General features: G+C 44.0%; 1 protein-coding gene across 1 annotated transcript; it reads right to left on the reverse strand.

Moving 5' to 3' along the window:
- Positions 1 to 21174: 21174 nt before the first annotated feature.
- On the reverse strand, positions 21175 to 21682 carry LOC121347482 (gallinacin-10-like). The gene is made up of 2 exons (XM_041426169.1): positions 21560 to 21682; positions 21175 to 21311 (listed from the first exon to the last, which is right to left on the reverse strand). The coding sequence occupies exons 1-2, from the start codon at positions 21615 to 21617 to the stop codon at positions 21175 to 21177; spliced, it is 195 nt and encodes a 64-aa protein (XP_041282103.1). The 5' UTR covers positions 21618 to 21682.
- Positions 21683 to 23384: the final 1702 nt, after the last annotated feature.

Raw genomic sequence — 23384 nt, forward strand, 5'->3', positions numbered from 1 at the left:
ATCCATTGCTACATGTTCCAATCCAGTAATAAGGGCGACGGCAAATCCCTGGGAAGCAGCGTCCATTTTGGATCAAACAAGAATTGTCTAGCCTAGGAAACACTTGTCCTGCACAGCACAAAGAGAGGAGTCATTTACCATGAAAGTGATCAAAAGAAAATACAGTCTTCTTCTTTACTCTCCTCAGTCCTTACCTGCAGCTCCTTGGAACATCAGGAAAAGGACAACCAGGAGAATGTGAAGGATCCTCATGGCCACAGCTGGGATGTGGATTCTTTACCTGCACCGAGCAGAGAACACAAGGTTGAACAATACTGGACAGAGGATTCCCTCCTGATGAGGAGATGATGATTAAAAAATGACACCAAAGCCAAAATTTGTCCAGTGGATTTGGACAAAGAACAGAGTGAATACCTCATCCTTGGAGGTATTAGCAATTTCAAGGAATGCATCTCTAATCTGACCTGATTAGTACCACTTTAAGCACAGATTCAGACTAGAAACTCCTGGATTAGCTCAAAACCTAAGTTATTCTGGGATTCTATGTTGTTTTGGTGCTGATTTTCCTTTCTTTTCTTTTTTTTCTTCTTTTAATTTTGGTTTTACTTCAGTGAAAAAAAGATATCTCAGATCTCTTCAGCACCAGCAGGTTACTCTGGTACCAGCACAGGCCCAAAAATTATCCCTCTTCCCCATATTGAAGTACACAAAAAGTTCATGAGCCAATCTTAATCCTTAAGAAAGTCTGAAAAAAGACATCTCTATCTTTTCAGTATTAATTAAGGTAACCACTCAAAATATTACTGCATTCAGGCAAGACATGCGTCTCGAAAAGCAAAGCTCAGCTGCTGTGCTGGCTGGGTGTCTATTTCTGGAGTAAAACAGACATTTCTGCCTCTGATGTCTCAAGGGAAGGTTCCCAGGTCTCTGTTCCTCTTGGAGAGCAGCAAACTCAGTGCCCTCCTGGAAGCCCTGCAAGCAGCCAATCCGTGGTTCTACAGAACATGTATACACGGGGGGCACTTGCTGGAATAAAGAGAGGGAAGGGGTTAATCAAAGCAGAAACCTGAGGCTGATGAAAGGAAAGGTTAATAAAGATGGAGAGGTGAGGGTGGCTCTCCAGAACCAGGCAGAGTTACCTGAGGAGAAGGTGGAGGATTACTGCCGCTCCTGTTCTCCTGTGGATACACCAAGACCCAAAGGCCTATAAAGGTTTGGGGATGAGCCAATGCAGTCATTGGCCAATGAAAAAAAAAGCCTTTTCCAGCCTGTATTTTGTTCCTTCCAATGAGAAAGGAAGGTCCACTTTGAAACTGCTTTCACCACAGAGCCCCTGATCTTCGTGCAACCCATCCAAGTTTGTGTAAGGCACGTTAGACCACAGGGTGATGTAAAATACCTGGAACATGCACTGAGTGCTCCTGATCCTGGGGACTCCTTTGCTGTAGAATCCCAGAATGGTTTGGGCTGGAAGGGACCTGAAAACTCACCCAGTTCCACCCCCTACCATGGGCAAGGACACCTTCCACTGTCCCAGGTTGCTCAGAGCCCTGTCCACCCAGCCTTGAACACCTTCAGGGATGGGGCAGCCACAGCTTCTCTGGGCAGCCTGTGCCAGGGCCTCACCACCCTCACAGGGAAAAATTTCCTCTACTTCCCTGGAAAATAATCACTGATAATGTCACAAGCTTCTCCTGGTGGTGCTTTACAGATCTTCTGGACCAAGGATCCAGGACAACCAGAAACCTTGATGCCTAGGAGGGATCTTAAAATTACATAAGGATGAGGACAAGAGTGGGCTGTGGAAATCTATGTGGATTTTAAGAAATCTTAGTGCTGGGAATATCTTCCTCAAGGTACATCTGCTTTACAGCTGCTCGAGTGTCCTGAATGAAAAGGCAGCTCAGATGTTCACCTTCAGGTTAGAGAAATCTAGGGTTTGTTCCCAGATAGGCCAACCCCACATGGAATAAAACACGGCTTTACAATGCAGTCAGGGAAGCGCAGATAAATATTACTGATGCTTTAGAGAGGTAAAGCTCAATTTCTGCTCTCTGGATCTCCAAGAAGCACTTTTATCCTTGTATTTCCAGGGTTTTGGGAGCAGCTGACAAACCCTGTTTGCTTGTGCCTTCCCTGTGCTGGGGGGTCTTTGTTGTGGGAGAGGTGCAATTCCCAAAGGGAGTAGGGGCAGCTCACTCCACATCACTGCTCAAAATCCGCAACAGCAGATGAGATTTCCAGGCAGAGTTTGGCCAAGTCAGGTCTGGGCAGTTTTCCACAGGGCTGTCCAAGGTCAGTGGATAGACATTAGGGCTGCTCCCACATGGATTTCCTGCCATTTTCAGCCAGGTGTGGAGGTGCTGTGAGGACAAACGTTGGGCAATCGTACCAAAGGTCTGTCATCCTTCCTGTCATTTGCACAGAGGACGCTGGAGGAAGAGGATGGCAGAGAGAAGGTGAAGGATCCTCATTGCTTCAAGTGTCTGGGGACATCCCATTGTCACAGGTAAGCTGAGGTGACACACAGGGTTTAACCCAGTGGCCTTCATGCCAGCTCCTAGAGTGATTTAGGGTGCTCTGGGCTGGCTGGAGATCTCCTCCTGGGATTCATGGAAAAGGGTCAGGAGAGAGGACAGCAAGCCAGGGAGGAGGGATGTGACACAGGGACAACTCAGGCAGCACTGGTCTAAGTGTGGGCAAAGGAACTGAGACCTGAATGTTTACTGTGAACAAAATCTGTGGTGCGCTGAGTAATAAAAAATCAGCTGGGATTTGGAGGAGTCCTTCCACATATTAATTTTAACAATATTTTATGTATAAATATATATCTATGTTAGAATGCATTTGCTAGGAGGGCTATAGAGAATCAGGAGAGTAAGAAATATCATTACAAAATTTGTCTATGTTAAAAAACAATTACTGAAATTAATATCCTGACTATTCCTGAGTAAATAACCCATTAGAATACCCAGTTAAAATATTCTTTATTTGCATGTTCTTTAGCAAAAATAAAATATAAATAGTTGAGTAAATCCAGCCTTTGTTTCTCTTGGAATATTTATAGATTATATGTACAGGCATGCAGATATATATTTATGCTTGGAAAACATAATTTTGGGGGCTCCACAAAATGTCCTTTACAGTACCCCAGGAAAAGGGAACTAAGACATTTAGTGGCCAAAATGCTTTCTAGATGCAATATTAATTGATTTGCAATATTCATTCTTTAATTGCATGTGTTTAACTGCCAATAAATAGGTGAATTGTATCACTTTTGTAATCATGAGTGGCCAAAACAATGCTTAGAGTAAATAACAGTATGTTGGAATTAAGAGCTAAATTATAGTATTTAAGATATTTAAAGGAAGTTTTCCATCAATCATAAAATAAATCAAATTAATTAGTTAAAGATCTTATCCAAATCCTGATACTTGAGCTTGGATCTGTTTTGTTCCACTTTGGGCAGGTGGCACATGCACAAAGTGGAAAAGCAGGAAGAAAGAATAATTTTATCCTATTTTAACTTCATTTTCATGAGGTTACCCCAAAATCTCAGTTCAGAGCTCTGTGCCTCTAAAAACTCATTTATACATTCAATATTCACAGTGTCTATTTCTGCTTATTTACATTTCATCACTTGAGTTAAGTTTTTTGTGTTTTTTTTTTTTTAAAGAACAAAATCAAAACCCAAATAACAGAAACAAATGCTCTTCCATATAGTAAATCAAATATACATATTCTTCCAATTAAATAATACAGGAATGGGATTTTAAATATATGTATTTTTCTGGGGAGCCTTTTCAGTGCCCAGCCACCCTCTGGGTGAAGAACTTTTCCTGATATCCAACATAAACCTCCCTCAACTCAGCTTCATTTCATGTCCTCGAGTCCTGTCAATTTGATTTTGAGAGCAGTGACTGGCTTCTTGCCCATCACAGGAGTCCACAGCAGACTGCAGAGCAGGGAGGGCTTTGAGTCTGGCCTGTCAGAAAACATCATTCACTCACATATCAGCGCTGGGAATCAAAAGACATCAGTATAATTAAAGAGAAAAATCCATAAACCCCTGCTGTCAGAATAATTTCCGTACTCTTCACTGAAGAAGGGGAGGGGGATTGCTGGAGGGGAATTCCAGCATTAGCTCTTCATTGCCATCTTCTGGGAGAGACCCGAGTAGGTGAACGCTCTTTGAGGTACAGGAATGTTGGGGTTTTTCCCTGGTTTCTTGGTGGTATGACAATGAAAACACAACATCTGGGCTCACAAGTGCCTTCAGTGCTCAGGTTAAACCAGTGCTGCCCCACCTTCTGTAGTCCAGATCCTCTGAGGGCACATATTTGACCAAAAATATTTTTGTGGAAGTTGTTTCCTTTGGCCACCTGGAATCAGAAAGGCTGTGTGGAGGTGGGTGCTTCCCTGAAATTAATTATCCAAACATAAATATTTCCTTTGGGACAAGCAGTTGTGGCAAATCCATGAGAATGAAAGAGAGACCAACAGGTCAAGGCAGGGCAATCTGCTTTTGTGATGTCCTACCTGGGGTCCCCAAGATAAGGACATGGACCTGCTGGAGAGTCCAGAGGAGACCAAGAAGATGCTCCAAGGGCTGGAGCCCCTCTGCTCGGAAACCAGGCTGGGAGAGCTGGGGGTGCTCACCTGGAGAAGTCTGCAGGAAGAGCTCAGAGCCCCTTCCAGAGCCTAAAGAGGCTCCAGGAGAGCTGGAGAGGGACTTGGGATCAGGGCATGGAGGGACAGGACACAGGGGGTGGCTTTCCACTGCCAGAGGACAAGGTCAGATGGGATATTGGAATTCTTCCCTGTGAGGGTGGGGAGGCCCTGGCACAGGGTGCCCAGAGAAGCTTTGGCTGCCCCTGGATCCCTGGAAGTGTCCAAGGCCAAGCTGAGGTTTGGAGCAACCTGGGATAATGAGAGGTGTCCCTGCCCATGGAAAGGGGTAGAACTGGGTGAGTTTTAAGGGCCCTTCCAACCCAAACCGTCCTGGGATTCTATGAACACAGAGGGCTCTCACCTGTATTTCACACAGAAGAGACGTTGCACAATCTGAACTTCCCAAATTCAGCTGTTATGGGGCTGTGGATGCAGCTGCAGGCTCCAGAGACAGCCCTGCAGTGTTTGGTCCCCCCTGGATCCCCACCTGTGTGTCCCAGGCCATCGTTTCCCCCTGGCCAAGAAGGATTGATGCGCTGGGCACACATCTGGGCGGTGTGAGGCATTTTTGGGAAGAGCCAGCTCATGTTCCAGGGAAAGGGGAGGGAGTTCCCAAGAGGTCACTGTCCCCCATCAGCTGCTGGGAAGTGACATTTCAGCTGCTGGGAATTGCTGTGGCAAGTCCATGTCCTTGGCCAGCTGCTCTGTGGCAGCTCTGTCACCCACAGAATATATAAAAACAGTTGTTCTGGGCTGAGACATCACTCTGTGAAGATCCCCTGGAGTGGAACCAGGTAGGACCCACTGGTCCCTCTCTCCTCAGCTCCTCTTGGGTGAGCTAAAGGTGCAGTTTTCACACAAATTTCAACCAAAGAGGAGAAAAACACCTAATTTTTCATAAAATTTGTTGCTGCTCTGAAAAGAAATTAATCATCCAAGACGTAGAATATTGCATCTTAATTAATGAATATCTGAAATGATCAGTGCTTGGTGTTTCAGTAATGCATTTGGCTGATTGTTATACTCAATGATGGTGATTCTTAATTATTAAATTAGTTGGTGTTATTTTCCAAAGGTAGCTGGGATCTTCACTGAGAAATGATGGTGGAGAGGCAATCCAGGGCCTCCAGGATGGATAGATGGCTACACAGATTTTATGTACAGCTATTTCAAGGAGTAATTACTGGCTTGTAAGATAAAAAAATACCATTATTTCGGTAATTAAAGCTTTTGAGTGTTTATATTCAAGGAAATTGGAAAGGGTTACGTTATTAATTAAATAAACTGAATGTTTTAGTCATTAAGTGACTTGCTTTGAACATGAAGCACTGCACTGTATGGACTGCCATGATTAAAGTTAACTCCATCCCAGCCAGACTCAGCAGTTGCTCAAATTTAAAAAAATTACAAAAATATTTATCGTCATAAATACATTTAATCAATCTTATGCAGGATGCTTTCAAATTTCTTTTTCCTTAAAAACTGTTATTTCTATAGATTAATTCTAGAACATTTTCTCTATTACATAAATGCCAATTTTATTTAAGAATTGAAGCTAATTTGTCATTAATAGTGTTTGTGGTGGATGATGACAAATGCACATTAAATGCATGACTTTTTTTAATTTTTCTTAGAATCTGTTGTATTTGGTGGCACTGAATTTGGACATGAAGATCTTTTCCTTTTTCTTTGCTATTCTCCTCTTAATGCTCCAGGGCACTTCAGGTAAGAGTTAAATAAACTCTAAGGAAATGCAGAGGGAAAATTGTGAGAATGGAAAAAAAAATGGGAATAGAAATAAAAACAGAAATAAGTGGAATAGGAATAAGAAGAAATAGAAATAGAAATAGAAAAAGAAATAGAAATAGAAATAGAAATAGAAATAGAAATAGAAATAGAAATTGGAATAGAAATAGAAATAGAAATAAAAATAATAGAATAAATAGAAAAAGAAATAGAAATAGAAATATAGAAATAGAAATAGAAATAGAAATAGAAATAGAAATAATAGAATAAATAGAAAAAGAAATAAAAATAGAAAGACATTGAAATAGAAATAGCAATAATAGAAATAATAGAAATAATAGAAATAGAAATAAAAATAATAGAAAAAATAGAAAAATAAATAGAAATAGAAATAGAAATAGGTTTAGTCCCTTTTGCCCAAAGTGCTGCCATGGTGTTGGACACATTTTTAGCTGTGACCAGACACCAAATGGGTCCCGTGGATTCACTGAACCCTCCCAGTTTGGAAAATAAGGGAATTTAATGGTGTGGAAGTGGCCAGCCTGCAGGTAATTTCAAGACTGCTGCCACGCTACAACCTGGATTGTTCTTGTTCTTCTTTGGGAAGGCAAATCTCGACTCTGCATTGTTTTATTTTTCATTCTGCCCAGGTTTCCTGCGTGCCCCCAACACCGAGGTGCAGTGCAGACAGGCTGGGGGGGTCTGTTCCAGCGACCGCTGCCCCCCGCCCCACACCAGACCCTTTGGACGCTGCCAGCAGGGAATTCCCTGCTGTAGGAGCATGGTGAGTCCAGGATGTGGTGGATCACACACCCACAGAAGGGCTTGGGTTGGGCAGGGCCTTTCAAGATCATCTGTTCCACCCCCATTATCATGGACACCTTCAACAAGATCCGGTTGCTCCAAGCCCCGTCCAACCTGGCCTTGAACATTTCCACGGGTTTCTTGGGGTTTATTACTCATTTATTACTCATTTTTGTACATCTACTCTGCCCTTTAGGTGGAAAATTCCTCCTGCACAAGCTGGCAAAGAGCAGAGACTGCACACTCAGATGTAGGATTTCCTGAGGATTTCCTCACTGCTTCCCTCTGTAGCATTAATGGTGCAGCTCAAGTGCCTCGTGGGAAAGATCACAGTGAAACCTCTTGGGCAGAGAGAATTAATTAGACAGAAATGAACTTTTTGCTGCTGTTCTCATTAGCTGGTTCAAGCTGCTCACGATGAGTTGTACTGGCTTCACAGGACACATGTCTCAATGTGTACTCTGTCCTGAAACCTGGGATTTTTGGGTCAGATTCATAGAAAACCTGCATGTTCCACCTTGCAAAGCCTGCCTGGTCCCATAGTCAGAATAACAGCCTGAAAGTCATGTTGTTCTCCCAGATTTTTTTTCTATGGTTTCATAAACTGCATCTTCTAGACAAAACCAAAATATCTGGTCTAGTGAAAGGTATCCCTGCCCATGGCAGGGAGTTGGAACTAAATGGTCTTTTAGATCCTTTCAAATCAAAATCATTCTTTAATTCTGTGATTAATTTATTCTTTTTCCCCTCAAATTCCTTACTGGAAGCCTAAAGTTCACCCCATATCTTTATTCCAATATGAAATTGCAGCAACAAATATTTACACTCTGCCTCCACAGATTCTAAGATTTCATTTTCTGATTCTTTTTTTCCCTGTAAAATGCTGCAGACTCTTTTATTTTTGGAGGCTCTTACTTAAACTTTGTTCAATATTAGTAGCAAGAGATGTTAAAAAGAAAACTTGAGCAGCAGAAACTCTTTTCAATACTAAAAATTTCAAGAGGAGGATGAGGAAGCTTCAGGCACAGAGTGTGGTCAATTCATTATTAACTAAAGTAGAAAATAAATTTATTATTAAAATTCAGCAGCAGCAGGTGTGTGAATATCCTGAAGAGTTGGATTCAGGAATATCAGCCCTTGGTGCTCATTCAATCCCTTCTGTGCATTTTATTTAAATTCTTTCCTGGTCATAAGTACAAAATCTAAGAGTTTTTTTTGTTTTTTTTTTTTTTTTTTTTTTTTTTTCTTTTTTTTTTACAGAACAACCTGGGACAACTGGCATCACAGATGGGCTCTCCAGAGGTTCTGGCAATTTAAAGGATGTATCATCTCACTGGAAAATCTGGAATTCTGAGCAGAATATATGCATTTGACACATACAGGCACATTCCACAACGTGAACAACAGAAAGAGAACAAACCTCTCCACAAACAGCCTTAATGACCTGAAGAAACCCCAAAGCAATTCTTGAAAAGACCAATATTTTTCATTTTTAGAAATGTTTTGCTGCTGAAATTTTATTGTGCCAACCAACATCTGTCCCAGAGGTCACCAGCATGCAGGAGTATGTGCCCATGAGAGGAAGCAAAGTTCTTCCTTTGGCCCTCAGAACATCTATTATTTTATTTTTATTATCACTATTATTTTATTTTCCTTTTGGAGTCAGCAATAATGTATGTAACGCCAGAATGCTCAGCTAAGGTGTTTATATTTCGTAGTCTACACACCTCAATAAATTTTAATAAACTTGCCCTGGAAGATATGTGTTTGATCCTTATCCCTGTGAAGAACACCTTATTCCTGTGAGGAATTCTCTTGATGTGCATTTTTGTTGGAGGGTTCACCTGGAAGCAGTTGAGATGTGCCTTGTGGTAAACTTATCCAAGAAAAGGGGAGGAAAACAAACCCATGTGACAGGAATAGGTCCTTGTCCTAATCATTATTAATTTGACCAAGAATAACTACAAGGCCAGGTTGGGTGGGACTTGGAACAACCTGGGACAGTGGAAGGCGCCTGTGGCTGGGGTGGAACTGGGTATCTTTAAAGTCCTTTCCCACCCAACCCATTTCATCATTCTGTGACTCTCCAAACCCAGTGTGATGAGGCCAGTGCAGAGCTGGCACAAACTGATCAGGCTGAGCACCCATGGAAATCCTGAATCCATCCAGGAGCTCATGGCATGGACACTTTGGGTCACCCCCTGTCCCAAACCCTTGTGGCCTTTGCACTGGGGGTGTTAGGGATGGGGAAGGGAAGGAGGGGATGAGTCTTGTGATGAGAACCCAGGCTGATGGACAGACAGCCCACTGCCTCCAGACACAGCAGTGCAGGGAAAAACAGTCTGGCCAGTTTAGGATCCAGAGAAATTAAATTCCATGGACGCGATGCTGGTCTACACTAAATAGAGACAGCAGGAGCAGAATCTTGTGAATGTGGTCACACAGCTTCAAGTCCTTCTGCCACCCTGGGGCTTCTCTGTATTCCAAATATTTCAGGTTGGGCTGGCAGATGCAGCCCTGGAGAGGAGCAGAGGACTGAGCCTGTCTCCTGAATCCCAGCTCTGGGCTGGAATGGCAGCTGGAATAGGCTCTAATGCTTTTCCAATTAATAATATATATGTTGCTACATAAATCACTGCAACACAGGGTGATTTAACAGGCCTTGATGACACATGGACTTACTGTAGTTAAATAAAATTCATTTACAGGCTGATTTTTATAGACAATAAAAACTACAAAATCCACCCTGACATACACGAGCAAGTATCAGCAACATGGTTTCACAAGAACTTGTTTTTATTAGAATTGAAACTGCAAATATTTTTATTGGACAAGAACTCCTCCTCAGATGTTCTTGTGCTCCTGAGGGCCTCCACCCCCATGGGAAAGGCTCCCCAGGGCACCGAGGACAGGATCCATCGATGTCAAGAGATGGGGGATGTCTCAGATGTCCAGATCTCTTGTCTGAGTGCTCAGTGAGGTGTCATATTTAGGAGCTGGGGGTCCTGCAGAGAAAAGTCACATGCTTAGCTCATCCACCAAACAAATAAATCACACCTTGATGCCTCAGACTGCTGGAGACATGGGGAACACATGAGGGTAAAGACAGCTGGAGATTCTTGTGAGCTGGACCTGTGTTTCTGGCCATAAGACAAACCAGATAAAATACAGAATGGGGCTGTCACCTCTCAGCACACACCACAGCTACTCGCTTGTGGCTACTGATGCCCCAGAATACCAGGGACGCCCTCCACTATCCCAGGCTGCTCCAAGCCCCACCCAACCTGGTCTTGAACATTTCCAGGGATCCAGGGGCAGCCACAGCTTCTCTGGGCAACCTGTGCCAGGGCCTCCCCACCCTCACAGGAACAAATTCCTTCCTAACATCCAATCCAGATCTACTCTCTGTCAGATTGAAGCCATTTCCCCTTGTCCTGTCACTCTTGCAAGCTGTCTCTCTTTGTCTCTGGAATATTCCAACACCACAAATACTCTGTATTGTTTTCACCACACACCAACCCCAGCAATTAGCAGGTACTTTTTTTGGAGAAGGGGCTCTGATGCTGAAAAGGGGAAAAGCCCAGTGATTCTGCTTGCTTTTGGCGCAGCAGCCCTTCCCTGGAGGAATTTCTCTTACCATTTGCAGCATTTTAGCTTCCCACCGCGGCAGGTCCCGATGTCAACCAGAGGGGCAGAGCAGGGCACGAAGGAGCAGGAGCCCCGGCTCTGCCGGCAGGCGAGGGTGTCAGCGGCTTCCTGGCTGTAAGCTGCAAAAAAAATGGGGAAAATTTGTGTTTGTTTGTCCTGGCAGAGGACTGGTGACTTGAGGCGTGAGATTTACCTGGCACTGTGCTAAGCTTTCTGTCATCAAATTGGATTCCGTCCCTAATTTGAAAGGCTTTATTCTAAATCAGGCTTTGTTGTAAATCACAGCTTTATTCTAAATCAGGTCTATAACATTTCAACCACTTGGTCCCAGTGGTTCTCCAGTCCTTTGTCTTAGTCACATATTGTGCAAGGATTACATGTTTTTGATGTCACTCAGCTGATTTGACCTTAGTTTCCCTTATCTCTTAAATTTAAAAGCCCTGTGGTGTTTTATACATATAATCTTTATGAAGAGATAGCAAAAAACTGGTTGCCTTTTCCCCAGAGATTTTACTGGAATTGTAGCAGTCCTGCAGCCATCTCAGGGGTCACAGGTTGTTTTGATATAAATAAAACATTTTGTGGTGCAGGAAGTAGGAAAAGCCCAAGAAGGCAATCGCAAAACATGATGCAGATTTTGTCTCAATGGTTCTACATTTCTTCTGTGAGTAGACAGACATTTGATGATCTAAGAAAGCTGGTACAAATTTGAGACTACTGCAAATCAAACTGAGACAGCTTCATCTGCTTCAAAGACACTCAAATAACCTGAAATGATACATGGGCTCCAAAACCACTTAATGCATGTGGACAGTACAGGCAAAGGGTTCAGGCAAAAAGCAACAGTCAAGATAACATTTTTTTCCAAAAACAGATGAGGTGTTCTAATCTAGAGTACATGGTCAAGGACATGTGGGTGAGAATGTGAGAATGTTGCTGGGTAACATCTTTAGTATTATTCTAAGAATTGCATCAATAAAATCTTCAGGAAATCATTCATGTTGGAAAAGGGTCCTTGGATTCTCCATAATCAGTGAGTCCAACCATCCCCAGCACTGCCAAGGCCACCACTGACCCATGTCCCCCAAGTGCCACATCCACACAGCTTTTAAATCCCTCCAGGGACAGGGACTCCACCACTTCCATGGACAGCTGTGCCAGGGTTGGAGAATTTCTGGTGAACAAATGTTTCCTAACATCCAATCTAAACCTCCCCAGATACAACTTGATGTAATTTTCTCTTGTCCTGTCCCTGTTCCTGGGAGCACAGCCCGACCCCCCTGGCTGTCCCCTCCTGTCAGGAGTTGTGCAGAGCCACAAGGTCCCCCCTGAGCCTCCTTTTCTCCAGGTTGAGACCCCTTCCAATTCTCTCAGCCATTCCTGGTGCTCCAGCCCCTTCCCCAGCTCCATTCCCTTCCCTGGACATGCTCCAGCCTGTCAGTGTCTCTCTTGCCATGAGGGTCCCAGAGCTGTCCCCAGCACTGGAGGTGCCCCAGCAGTGCCAGCACAGGGGTCTCTGCCACCCCAGAGCTGGAACAATCCAGGTGCCTTTGTCCTCTTGCCCACCTGGGCACACCTGGCTCATGTCCAGCTGCTGTCAGCACAACCCCCAGGGCCTTTTCCAGTTTTTTAGCCACTCTGCCCCAGCCAGGATCTGCAGGGGTTGATGTGAACACCACTTGACCTTCTTGACCCTCACACAATTTGCCTGATCCCATGGATCCAGCCTGTCCAGGTCCCTCTGCAGAGCTTTCCTGCCCTCCAGCAGATCAACACTCCTGCCTAACTTGGTGTAATCTGCAAATTCGCTGAGATTACCCTCAGTCTCCTCATCTGGATTATTCATTAAAATATCAAACAGGACCAGCCCCAGTACTGAGCCCTGGGGAGCACCACTGGTGACAGCCTCAGTTGGACTTAACTGCATTCCCCACACCTCTCTGGGTCTGGCCATCCTGATAGTTTTTAACCCAGTGAACAGTGCACCCATCCAAGCCAGGAGCAGGCAGTTTCTCCAAGAAAACTCTGTGGGAAATGGTGTCTAGGATTTACAAATACCCAGCTAGATACCTAATCCACTAAATGGGACACCTTTATCATAGAGGATAGATATCATAGAGGATATCAAGCTGGTCAAGCAGGATCAGCTTTTCATGGACCAATGCCTGATCCCCTGGGTGTTCTGTGCATGCCACATGAAGGCACTCAAGATGAGCTGCTCCAAAACCTTTTCTGGCATCAAGGTCCTTACAGGACCATCATTTTTTTTTCTTATCTTGTCATCACATGCTAGAAAGAAACCATCAGTATGACTATCAAGAACCTTGAATTGATAGCTTGAAAATTAGGACAATGACCAGGGAAGCAGAATTCTAATAGGAATGTTATGGATTCCAGAGCAGAGAGGTAATCTGACCCTCAGCACTGGGATCTAATGAGGTTCTCTGCATCTTCACCCTTTCAGTGTCCATCTCATCTCTTGTCAGCCTTACCTGGAGCAGCCTGGAAGAGGAAGAAGAGAACAGCGACAAGGAAGAAAAGGATTCTCATGACTGGCAGCTGGCAGCAAGGTAGCTTTGGCAGGGATGGAGACAACACCAGTGTGAACAGAAGCTGTCCGAGACCGAGCACAGGCAGTGCCTCTGCATATAAAGGCTCTGGGACAGAACAAAAGGGGGTGGAGGAGTGGCTGTCTGGAGAACAGAGAGTTCATTGCCCTGTTCCCATGGAGATTGGTGAGGTAGGGAGGTGTTGCAACCTCCCACATTACAAGATGCCCGACCTGAGCCATGACCACGTCTTGCTGCTGACCCGAGCAGCCAAACCACCCCGTGCCAGCTGGTGGGCTGCGCCCAGGGAGGGCACAGGATTGGAGCAGGAGGGAGGTGGGTTCCTGGGATCCACAGGGCTGTAAACCATGCGGAACTGATGGTGCCCTGTGGCTCTTGGCCATGGTCTTGTGCCAGCTTGTCCTCCCCCTCAGCCACCAGGCAGGGTGAGCAAAGGAGAAAATTCCTCCTTGGAGACAAGAACATGGAGTGACAGGGCAAGGGGCAATGGCTTCAAGCTGAAAGAGCAGGTTTCGGTGAGATATTCAGAAAAACTCCTTCACTGTGAGGGTGGTGAGACAATGGAGCAGGTTGTCCAGAGAAGTTGTGGCTGCCCCATCCCTGGAAATGTTCAAGGTCAGGTTAGACAGGGTTTGGAGCAACCTGGGATAGTAGAAAATATTCCTACCCAGGCAGGGGCTTGGAACGGGATGATCTTTCTGGTCTTTTCCAACCCAAACCATTCTGTAATGATGGAGATAAATGGAAGAAAGGATCAGAGATTTAATCCTTGCAAGGGTTGGAATTGTAGGGATGCAACAGAAGGAGACAGAGTAAGGCTGAAAGGGTCATGGATATCCCCCCTCCTGGATATGAAACTGGCAGTTGCTCCAGTCTCCCAGAAGTTTATCCAGCATGGTTCACAGCTCAGTCACTCTCTGTACCTTTCATTTGTGACTTTAGCCAGGGATTTGTGATTTAGCCAGGTACTAAATATCACAGAAGTTATTAAACAGAAAGGTCTGGAAGGGACACTGCTTTGTGTTGTGCCCGCTACCACAGGAGACTGGTCCTAATTCCCTCCAGCAACCTCTAAGATCTCTCCTGAAAAAAATGATGTCATAGTCTGAACCTTCTTGCCAAATCTAGTCTGCAAGGAGTGTCTAAAATCACTCATTCTTGCGCAAATGATCTTTAATGACATTTTCCCTTGCCATCAATCACCATGCTGAATGTGGTTATAAAGAGACTTACATCTCTGATTTCACAGATTCAGCATATCAAATCCACTTCTGTGTGGTGTGTCCACCTGTCTTATCATCTTGTAACTTATTTCTGTATCTAAAAATAAAATCCAATCTTTTTTTTCCATGCATGTGAAGGTCCAGCCTTATCTAAAATGGACCAGAAGAAGTGTCACCAGAACTCTGCAAAGGTCTCTTAAAAGCTTGTTACTTGTCACCAAGAAATGCCACTCCTGAGACATACAGGAATTTCAAGGGAACATTTTTTTCAGGCGAACAGGACAAACCAAAAATCATCAGTGAAAAAAAGTCACGAGGGTGGTTAATTATTTACTGCTTCAGCCAGAGCAGCAAACTGAATCCATGGAGAGCAAGAGCAGGGATCAGCTATTTCTGCTCACAGAGGACAGAGAGGTCTGTGCCTGGTGAACCAGCTGCTGCAAGCTGGGTGGACAGCATGAAAGGGCTTCAATTTTATTTTTTTTTTAAACCCCATTAATTCAGTATATCAGGGCTAGAAAAACGCAAAACTCTTCTTGTGGATGCATGAGGAGGTTGAGGAAGGGCAACAAGATACAGATGGCAAAGAAAACTCATTCCCACCCATACTTCATTGAGCCCACATCCCTGAGGAATATGGTGAGGATATTAACCTTCAGATCTCTGCCAGGAGCTGTGAGAGCTGGGGTGGGCAGTGATGGTTTAGGGAAAGGCCCTGTATTTTCACACGCATGAAAATGCACGTGTGTATTTTCACACACACATTTAGAGCCTGAGCCAGAGGCACAAGCTGTAAAATGGGCTGTTGCTGTCACCTCTCCTCCATTTCCCTCCTGGATATAGAAGTTTCACGGAATCAGTAATTTATATTAAATCACTCTGTGTCCCTGTGTGCCTGGAATTTTATTGAAGGGAGTCATAGGGAGCACTGACCATCTCCCTGATTCCTGATTTGTGATCCAGGAGATGGACACAACCCCACAACCCAAACCACTCTTCACAAGGCTTCAGACAGGCAGCACATGCACCTGCACCCTCAGCATCACATCTGGAAAGACAAAAATAAGGAAAAAAACCTGGAGTCCACGATCTTAAAACACAGCCAGCTGTAAGGAAACCAACAAGGGTGAAACTTACTGTAGAAATAACAGGATTTAATGGAAAAGGGGAAAGTGCTTTTCTACACCTTGCATAATCCTCCTGTCCCAGGCAGCACAAGGGGCAGGGATGTTTAATTTGGGGAGTGAGGCTGCTGAGCAAACCCTGCTGGGCCATGATGTCACAGATGGTTCAATGCTCTTTGGAACCAAACAACACCAGGGAGAGGGAAGGAAAGAGGGAATGGCTCCAGCCTCCTCAACTCCCTCCCCCAGCTCCAGCTGGAGAGTGGCAGCAATGCTTGTCCCAGGTCCAGGCTCCCTCCATGGAAACACAAATGTACCTGGGGTGATAACAGCCCCCTTGAAGACTGTTGGCACCAGGGAAAGGGAGTTTGGACACGGTGCTCCACTTCTTCCTTCTTCTTGAGGACCAGGAAAAGATGACCCAAACAGTCTCCAGTGAACAGAGAAATCACTGAGGCAGTGACTGACAGGAAGCTGTTGATCTTGAGGTCTCTGTTAGTGTTAATATTTGACATGGCAGCCAAGCAGTGGGTGGTGGATTTTGTATGGGACCTGTCCTTTTGAAGGAAAATTATTTTGTTACCCAGAAAGAGCAAATTCATCTGTTTCGTTCACTGATTCTTCAGAGAGCTTGGGAAATTTGCCTTTACACCTTGGGAAATCACCACCTGTGGTCTGTATTCTGGACTGTGGTGAAACCAGTGCAAATATCTTTGGCTCTGAAGGAGTTTCCCTGCTCTTAATTAATGATGATGAGCAGCTAATGTGCCTGATCAGAAGAGGTGAATTAATTTAGTGACAATCTCCTCTGTTCCAGCAGTAAATAAACAGGCAGAGGCAAGAAGTGGTGTTGAGCTCCCCTGTCCTGAAGTTAAGGGCATGGAACAAGTGACAGAGAGAGGGACAAGAGTTTGCAGCCACAGTGAAGGTGACAGTGGGCAGAGGGTACACGATGTTTGTTCTCCTTCACAGAGCACTCAATAAAGGCTGCTCATGCATAAAACTGATTTTCAGTGGGGAAACTCCAGTCCCAGTGACTAAAGTTCCTGTCCAAGGCCAGTCACAGGACCACCTCCAGTCTGTGTCCTGGCCATGGACAGGGAGGGAGATAAGTCACTGATAGCAGATTTTTGGAAAGCAGTGTTCCAATCATCATTTTGAAAACTGATCTGTTCCTTAGGTCACCAAGGATGAGCTTTTCTCAGGTCCTGCATTGGCTTTGGAAGGGGAATATCAACCAAAGCGACCTTTTTCTCCCATACCTTGAACACTATCAAAGAGTTTAGCTTGAGCTGCTGCCCTGGCAGCCCTCCAAGGGAAAACACCAGTGGTGTCCCAGGAGACAAGTTCTCAATAGGCATGGAATGAGGAAATCCTTGGGAAGAACTCTCAGCAGTCACTGCAGGAGAGAAACAGGGCAGGGAACTAGGATAAGCAGATCCCTGTGGGGCCATCAACAGAGGAGAGCAGTGGGAGCTGTCTCTCATGAGACCAAGGCCAGGTTCCACTCAGGCTCATGGGGGGTGCAGAGGTGAGATGGACACTCGAGGGACTCTGTAGAAATTGGGCACAAATGGAAGAATGAGCCTGGAGTGAGGGTGGCTGCTGGGCTGAAATGCCAGTCCTTGATGGACATAAGGTCCAGCATCCCGAGACAGAAATGGAGACAATCCCTTTTGGAATAACACCTCTCTGATTTACACACCAGAGATGTGTTTCATTGGGGTAGCAGGGAAATCTGAGGCTCAGTCTGTTCTGAATTTTTCCAGTTTAATAGCAGAGATTTTCTGCAGGATGTTGTGGTTTAACCCAAGCTGGAAATTCAGCTTCAGGCAGCTCTTGTTCACTTCTGCCTTGGTGGATTGGGGAACAAATCAGAAGAGTGAAAGTCAAAAAACTTGTGGGTTGAGATAGAGGCAGATTAACAGCCAAAACAAAATCTGTGCAAGCAAAGCAGAACAAGGAATTTATTCACCACTTCCCCCGGGCAGGCAGGTGTGCAGCCATCCCCAGGAGAGCAGGAATCCACCACAGGTAACTTGTGGTGACTTGGGAAGAAAAACTCCATCGCCCCCAAGTGTCCCTTCCTTCCTTGTTCTTCCTACAAGTTTTATTGCTGAGCATGACCCCAAATGATCTGGAATATCCCTTGGATCCCCTGGGGCCAGCTGTCTTGGCTCTGTCCTCTCCCAACTCCTTGTCACCCCCAGCCCTCTCTTTGGTGGGGTGAGGAGCAGAAAAGGCCTTGACTGAATCCTGCTCAGCCATAACAAAAAACATCCCTGAATTATCAGCACCGCTCCCAGCACAAACCCAAACCACCACTCCAAACTGGGAAGTAAATTAAATCTATCCCAGCCAAAACCAGCACACAGAAGGTACTTGAGGGACATAGAACAAATCATCAATGTCTGCTTTGTAATTTGGACATGTCCAGGCTGTGGGCAGTGAGATATCCTTGCTACAGTGTGTTCTTTAAATACTGCATTTTGTGACTGTTGTTGAAAACAGGTCTGATGTTTTAAAACCCAGTCTATTCATCACCCAAAATCTTGCCTCTGTAAAGGGATAGTTCAGACCCCATTGTTGTGTTAATAAATTCAGGTGTGTGTGTGTCTATTTTTAATGCTTATATATTATACATTACATATTATATATTAATTGTATATATTATATTCTTTATTCTATATTCTCTATTCTATATTCTATATTCTATGTTATATATTATATATTATATATTATATATTATATATTATATAATTTATATTATATATTATATAATTTATATATTATATAATTTATATTGTATATTATTTTTTACATTTTTTTAAAATTGCAATACTGCTGGTGTTTATTGGCCACCATACAATTATCCTCTGTGTCAAGAGTTGCCTTTAAAGTTCTTCCCATTCAGCTTTCATTCCTGTCATCCTAAATGCTTTATTACAATCATCAAAACTGGTTGCTCTTTTAATCATTCCCTTCCCCAAATCCTTTGGGAATATGTGAGACTGCACAGACTCACTTTTTTTAAAAAATGCTGCATTACTCTGAGACTTGAGTCAAAACCATAGAGGAAATTACTGTGAGTAACAACAAAGATCACGGGTTTTGGTTTAAGAAAACCTTTATTTTCATGTGTGAATAAAATAATAATATGTATATTGCTTCACATCCTCCAAGAGCTGCATGAACCTGAAGTGATTGAACCTCCAAACACCCCTGTGAGGTAGGCTGGAATAGGTGGCCAAGGAGCCAAAGTGGCTTGAGTATTAAAAGCAAAAAGGGAGTGACTTCAGCAAGGAAAAACCCGGATCTCCAGAAGCGGTGTGCTAACAGGACATGCCCTCTGGAAGCTTCTTTTAAAGCTCATTTGCAGGAGGCTTTAGATAGAGGAGGAATCCATGAAAATCAGCTCCTCAAGGCAATGGAAATGCTGCTGGTCCAAGGGCTCTGATCCAGGAAAGCCTTTTCTTCTTATTCTGCCAAAATCCTGCAAGAATAGAAAGGGTCTTGTTGTTGTGCTGCAGCACCACCTCAGCTTGTTCTCTAAAAGCCTCAGTATCCTCTAATTACCTTTCAAAATGAACTACAGGGTGGGTTCAGCCTACAGGTTTAAAAACCTACATCTCTGTGTGTGTTGGGTGTCCAGCTCTGCAGATAACCAGTGTATAAGAACTGTGGCCACAGGTAAATTAATATGACCACTTGTAATGACATTTTTTATTCCATTTACAGCCAAAAAAAATGCCACTAAACATCTCAATGTATCCTGCTGAATCAAGCCCTTCATGTCTAAATTCAAAGAGTTGTTTTTAAGCAACCCAAGCTGGAAAAAAATATTTATATTGTACTTCAGAACACCCTGTTGGTTTTAACTTCTACTGTTGAATTGGTCAGCTCAGCTGAAAATCAAGCAGCCAACATAAGAACTTTAATCCTGAACACTGACATCCATCAGTATCAGGTACATTCTTCCAAGAAAGAGTATTTCTGTAGGAAAATTATACCTGAAACTAGACTTGAGAGGTCTTGCTCCTTTCCCAGGCTCAGTTTTCTTTCTGTCAGGTATAGCAGATGTTCTGACAGAAATTTGATGTTGGAGTTCTCCCACCTGCTCCTACCAGTCCATTTGCTATCAGTGGAAATTGCTTCCCAAGGAGGATGTGTGGTCACAGAAACTGAGGGACCACATCACTTCTTTGTAAAATCATCTAATATCAGGTTCCTTCTGTTCCATTTGCTTTCCTGAATTCCCAAATGCATCCTTAGCATTTTATTCCTTAGCATCTTATTCTCCTGGCAACAAACCTATCCTATTATTGGAATTAGGCTTCCTGAAACCACTGAGGATCCCCTTGTGCTGAATAAATGTATAAAACTTTTTTTCTAGAATAACCTCATCAGATTTCTTCAGTTTCTGGGAACCTTTAAACCCTGGCAATTCTATAAATAACAGAATCAGAGAACAAGGAGTTCTGGGAAATTCAGACATTGCAGATCTGAGCTCTCCCATCATTTTGAGCCAAAGTCTGTCCTGTCACATCAGTGGCTGGGGATCTGCCTGAACATCATGGCTGGGATAAATTATATCATCACACCAGTCCTCTTCAGCAAAGGTACAGGAACCTCTCCTAATCTGGCGCTGAATTTGGGGGTGTGAATGTCACTGCAGCTGGCAGGGAGCGTCTCGTAGCCATTAATGGAACAAAGTTATTCTAAGAATTAAGTAGATGGAGAATATGTTTTATTTTAAGCTGAAGAGCATTCCCAAAAGCACGTTCAATACTTTAAGGAAATTTAAAAAAAAAAAAAAATCTGTGTATCAGGGGAAACTCCAGACATTACTAGAAAGTGGTTTCCAAGGTCAAAATGAAATGCACACCCAAGTCTCCACTCACTGACAAATTCACTCCTCTTCACCTTTCTAAGAGCTGTGCAGTGGAGGAAGGAGAGAGGAGGAGAGGTTGAAACGCAGAGTTCTGTGAACAGTTTTCCCCCTTTAAATGTACATTTTCTAGGTAAATTTTAAAATAAAAACAGAGGGATGATGAAAAGCTCCCCTGATGGGTATAAATACTGTGAAGTATTTTCCTAATAATTTCTTGAAAAAACTTCCTTTCTTTTCCTATAAAAATTCAATATAAAGTGAAAAAAATACTGAATTCTTGGAAATTTTGACCATTCTGAACCCTTTCTCCTACACATAACTTCCATTCAAATGAATTTTCTCCCTAAACACACATCAACATTATACACGTGTTCCTCCTCCCTCTGGACTTTCCCTCCTAGGATTGCCCTGCAAGTTGCCCTGAAGTTTTGCTGATTATTCAGAGAAACAGTGGATGAAACAGGGAACCTTCTGAGGTCCCTGAGATGTTTTGTCACCTACTTGGAGCAGCAGTTCATCAGTCCCCCGTGGCACGTCCCCGTGGCAGCGAAGGTGGGTGGGCACTCCCCGGCACGGCAGAATTTTCCCTGGCCCCGGCACTGGATGGTGTCCTCAAAAAGAGGGTCTGCAGAACCTGTGGGGAGTGGCAGGAGTTAAAATCTCAGCGTTCTGCCTGAAATTATGAGAGGCAAATGTTCAACAAATCATGTGTTGTCTTTTTTAGCAAGAGGGGCGTCCTGAGCAGAGATGCTCCTGCTCCCACCACTGCACCATCCCCACGGCATCAGATTTTGCCTTTCAGCTGATGGTGGCTTTTTCCCCCCTGTGAACACTCTGCTGCTTACAAACCCTTTTGCTCTCTATAGGAGTTTTGCTTCTCACCTGAAGTAGCCTGGAAGAGGAGGAGGAAGACAGCGAAGAGCAGGTAGAGGATCTTCATGGCTGTCAGCTGCTTTTGGATTGTGAGGTCCTGCAGAGCACCTGAAAGGACAATGATGGCTGGAACTGGCCTGAGCAAGGGCTGGGACAGACACCCGGTATTTATAGGGCCCTTGGGGTTGTGCAAGTGTGACAAGTCAATGAGTAACTCCATGAACTTTCTGGAGAGGGACCCTTATCACAGGTGGCAGTGAATGTGTCGCAATCCCCCAAGGGTGAATTTCCACTTCAAGTGTCAGTTATGTAATCTGACCATCAGCCAAGCCTGACTGAGCTGCACCAATTTTCATGGCTTTTGGAAATCTCTTCCCAACACAAGCACCAGGATGGGTCAGAAGGACTTGGAACTCAGTGACCATTAGAGTGGGGACCCAGCTTTGACGCTGGATTCGTCACTCACTGACAGTTCAGGTAACATTTTGTCTCCATCTCCCCATCTCTGTAGCCAGGTGGATGATACCAAAACCAGAGGAAAGCATTGGGAAAGACTTGAGGTGATGCAACTGCTCTGTGTCACTTTTTAAACAGGTCTCAGGACAGCCTCACCCACTGCAGGGGGCTGACACAAAGCTCTCCCCCTCCTTCAGTCCTCACTTGTATCACAGAATCACAGAACATTTTGGGTTGGAAGGGGCCCTAAAGATCATCTCAATCTACCACCCCTGCCATGATCAGGGACATTTCCACTAGAACAGGTTGCTCCAAGCCCCATTCAACGTGGCATTTCATTCCATATCATTCCCACTGCTCTATCTTCAGCCTTAATTTGCAAATTCTGACCTCTCCCCATTCATTTTGTTTGTCCATATTAAAAACCTCAGGAGTTAAAGAGTTGTAACACTCACTAAAATATCTCTTTTCCTTTAAAGGGAATAAACCACTTCCTTTACACGCACAAGTTTGTGGTGCAATGCCAAATATTTCCCCTCTTATTGCCCCGAGAGTTTGGGAGAATGGGCTGATTCCACAAGAATCATGTCTGACCCAATGCTTTGAAAGGCAACCTCTTCTGGGGCTTCACTTCAGGGCACGATGCCTGTGGCTGTAAATGTTCTTAAAAGGAGATCAATGCAGGAAGGGTCTTCTTCACAAAATCCTGGGCTAATAAACAGCTTAAACACTGTCACAGCCCAGGTGTTTCTGCAGTTCCTACCTCTGACATTTTGGTTCAGTGGTTTGCTTCCTTATTACCTCATTCATTATGTTTAACTCGGAGTTAATGGCATTTTTGTTCCAAGAATTGTTCGAAGGATGAAAACATTACTGAGGTTTATGTTTAATTTGCATGGTAATGGGCCAGCTCGAGTAGCTGAGGGAGAGGTAACAAGGTGAGTTTATGCAGCAAAAAACAGCAAAACTGATTTACCTCTCCCACTCATAAAATCTAATTAACCAAGAAATGCCAAGTGCTCCTTTTTTGTGTCTCTTTTTTTTTTTTTTTTTTTTTGTACCCTTGCCTTGAAAATTATCTTTTCCCTTGCCAGCAACTCTCCAGCTTTCCCCATTTATAATGGAGAAAAAAATTTAATTTGACATCCCTCTCTTTTTAGTGGGATACAGAGAGGCAAACGCCTGACCTGCAACACCAGCATGAATAAACCATTTTTTAAAATAAATAGAAATAAAACCTTTTTGTTTTTATCAAGACTCATTGAGATGTGAATTCACCTCACTTGTCTTTCACATAGACAGAACACTGTGGGAATGTTGTGCAAGTGGAAGCACTTGTCCATAAGGCATCCAAGTGAGGGAGTAAGGGTGTTTCTCC

The sequence above is a fragment of the Onychostruthus taczanowskii genome, unplaced genomic scaffold (genome assembly GCF_017590055.1).
Source record: "Onychostruthus taczanowskii isolate IOZ18803 unplaced genomic scaffold, ASM1759005v1 scaffold90, whole genome shotgun sequence".
NCBI classification, from domain to species: domain Eukaryota; kingdom Metazoa; phylum Chordata; class Aves; order Passeriformes; family Passeridae; genus Onychostruthus; species Onychostruthus taczanowskii.

Coding starts and splice junctions, on each gene's coding strand:
- LOC121347482 (XM_041426169.1), bottom strand. CDS start 21,617: ATGAAGATCCTCTACCTGCTCTTCGCTGTCTTCCTCCTCCTCTTCCAG. Junction 21,312..21,559: donor CCTCTTCCAGGCTACTTCAG/GTGAGAAGCAAA, acceptor CACTCCCCACAG/GTTCTGCAGACCCTCTTTTT.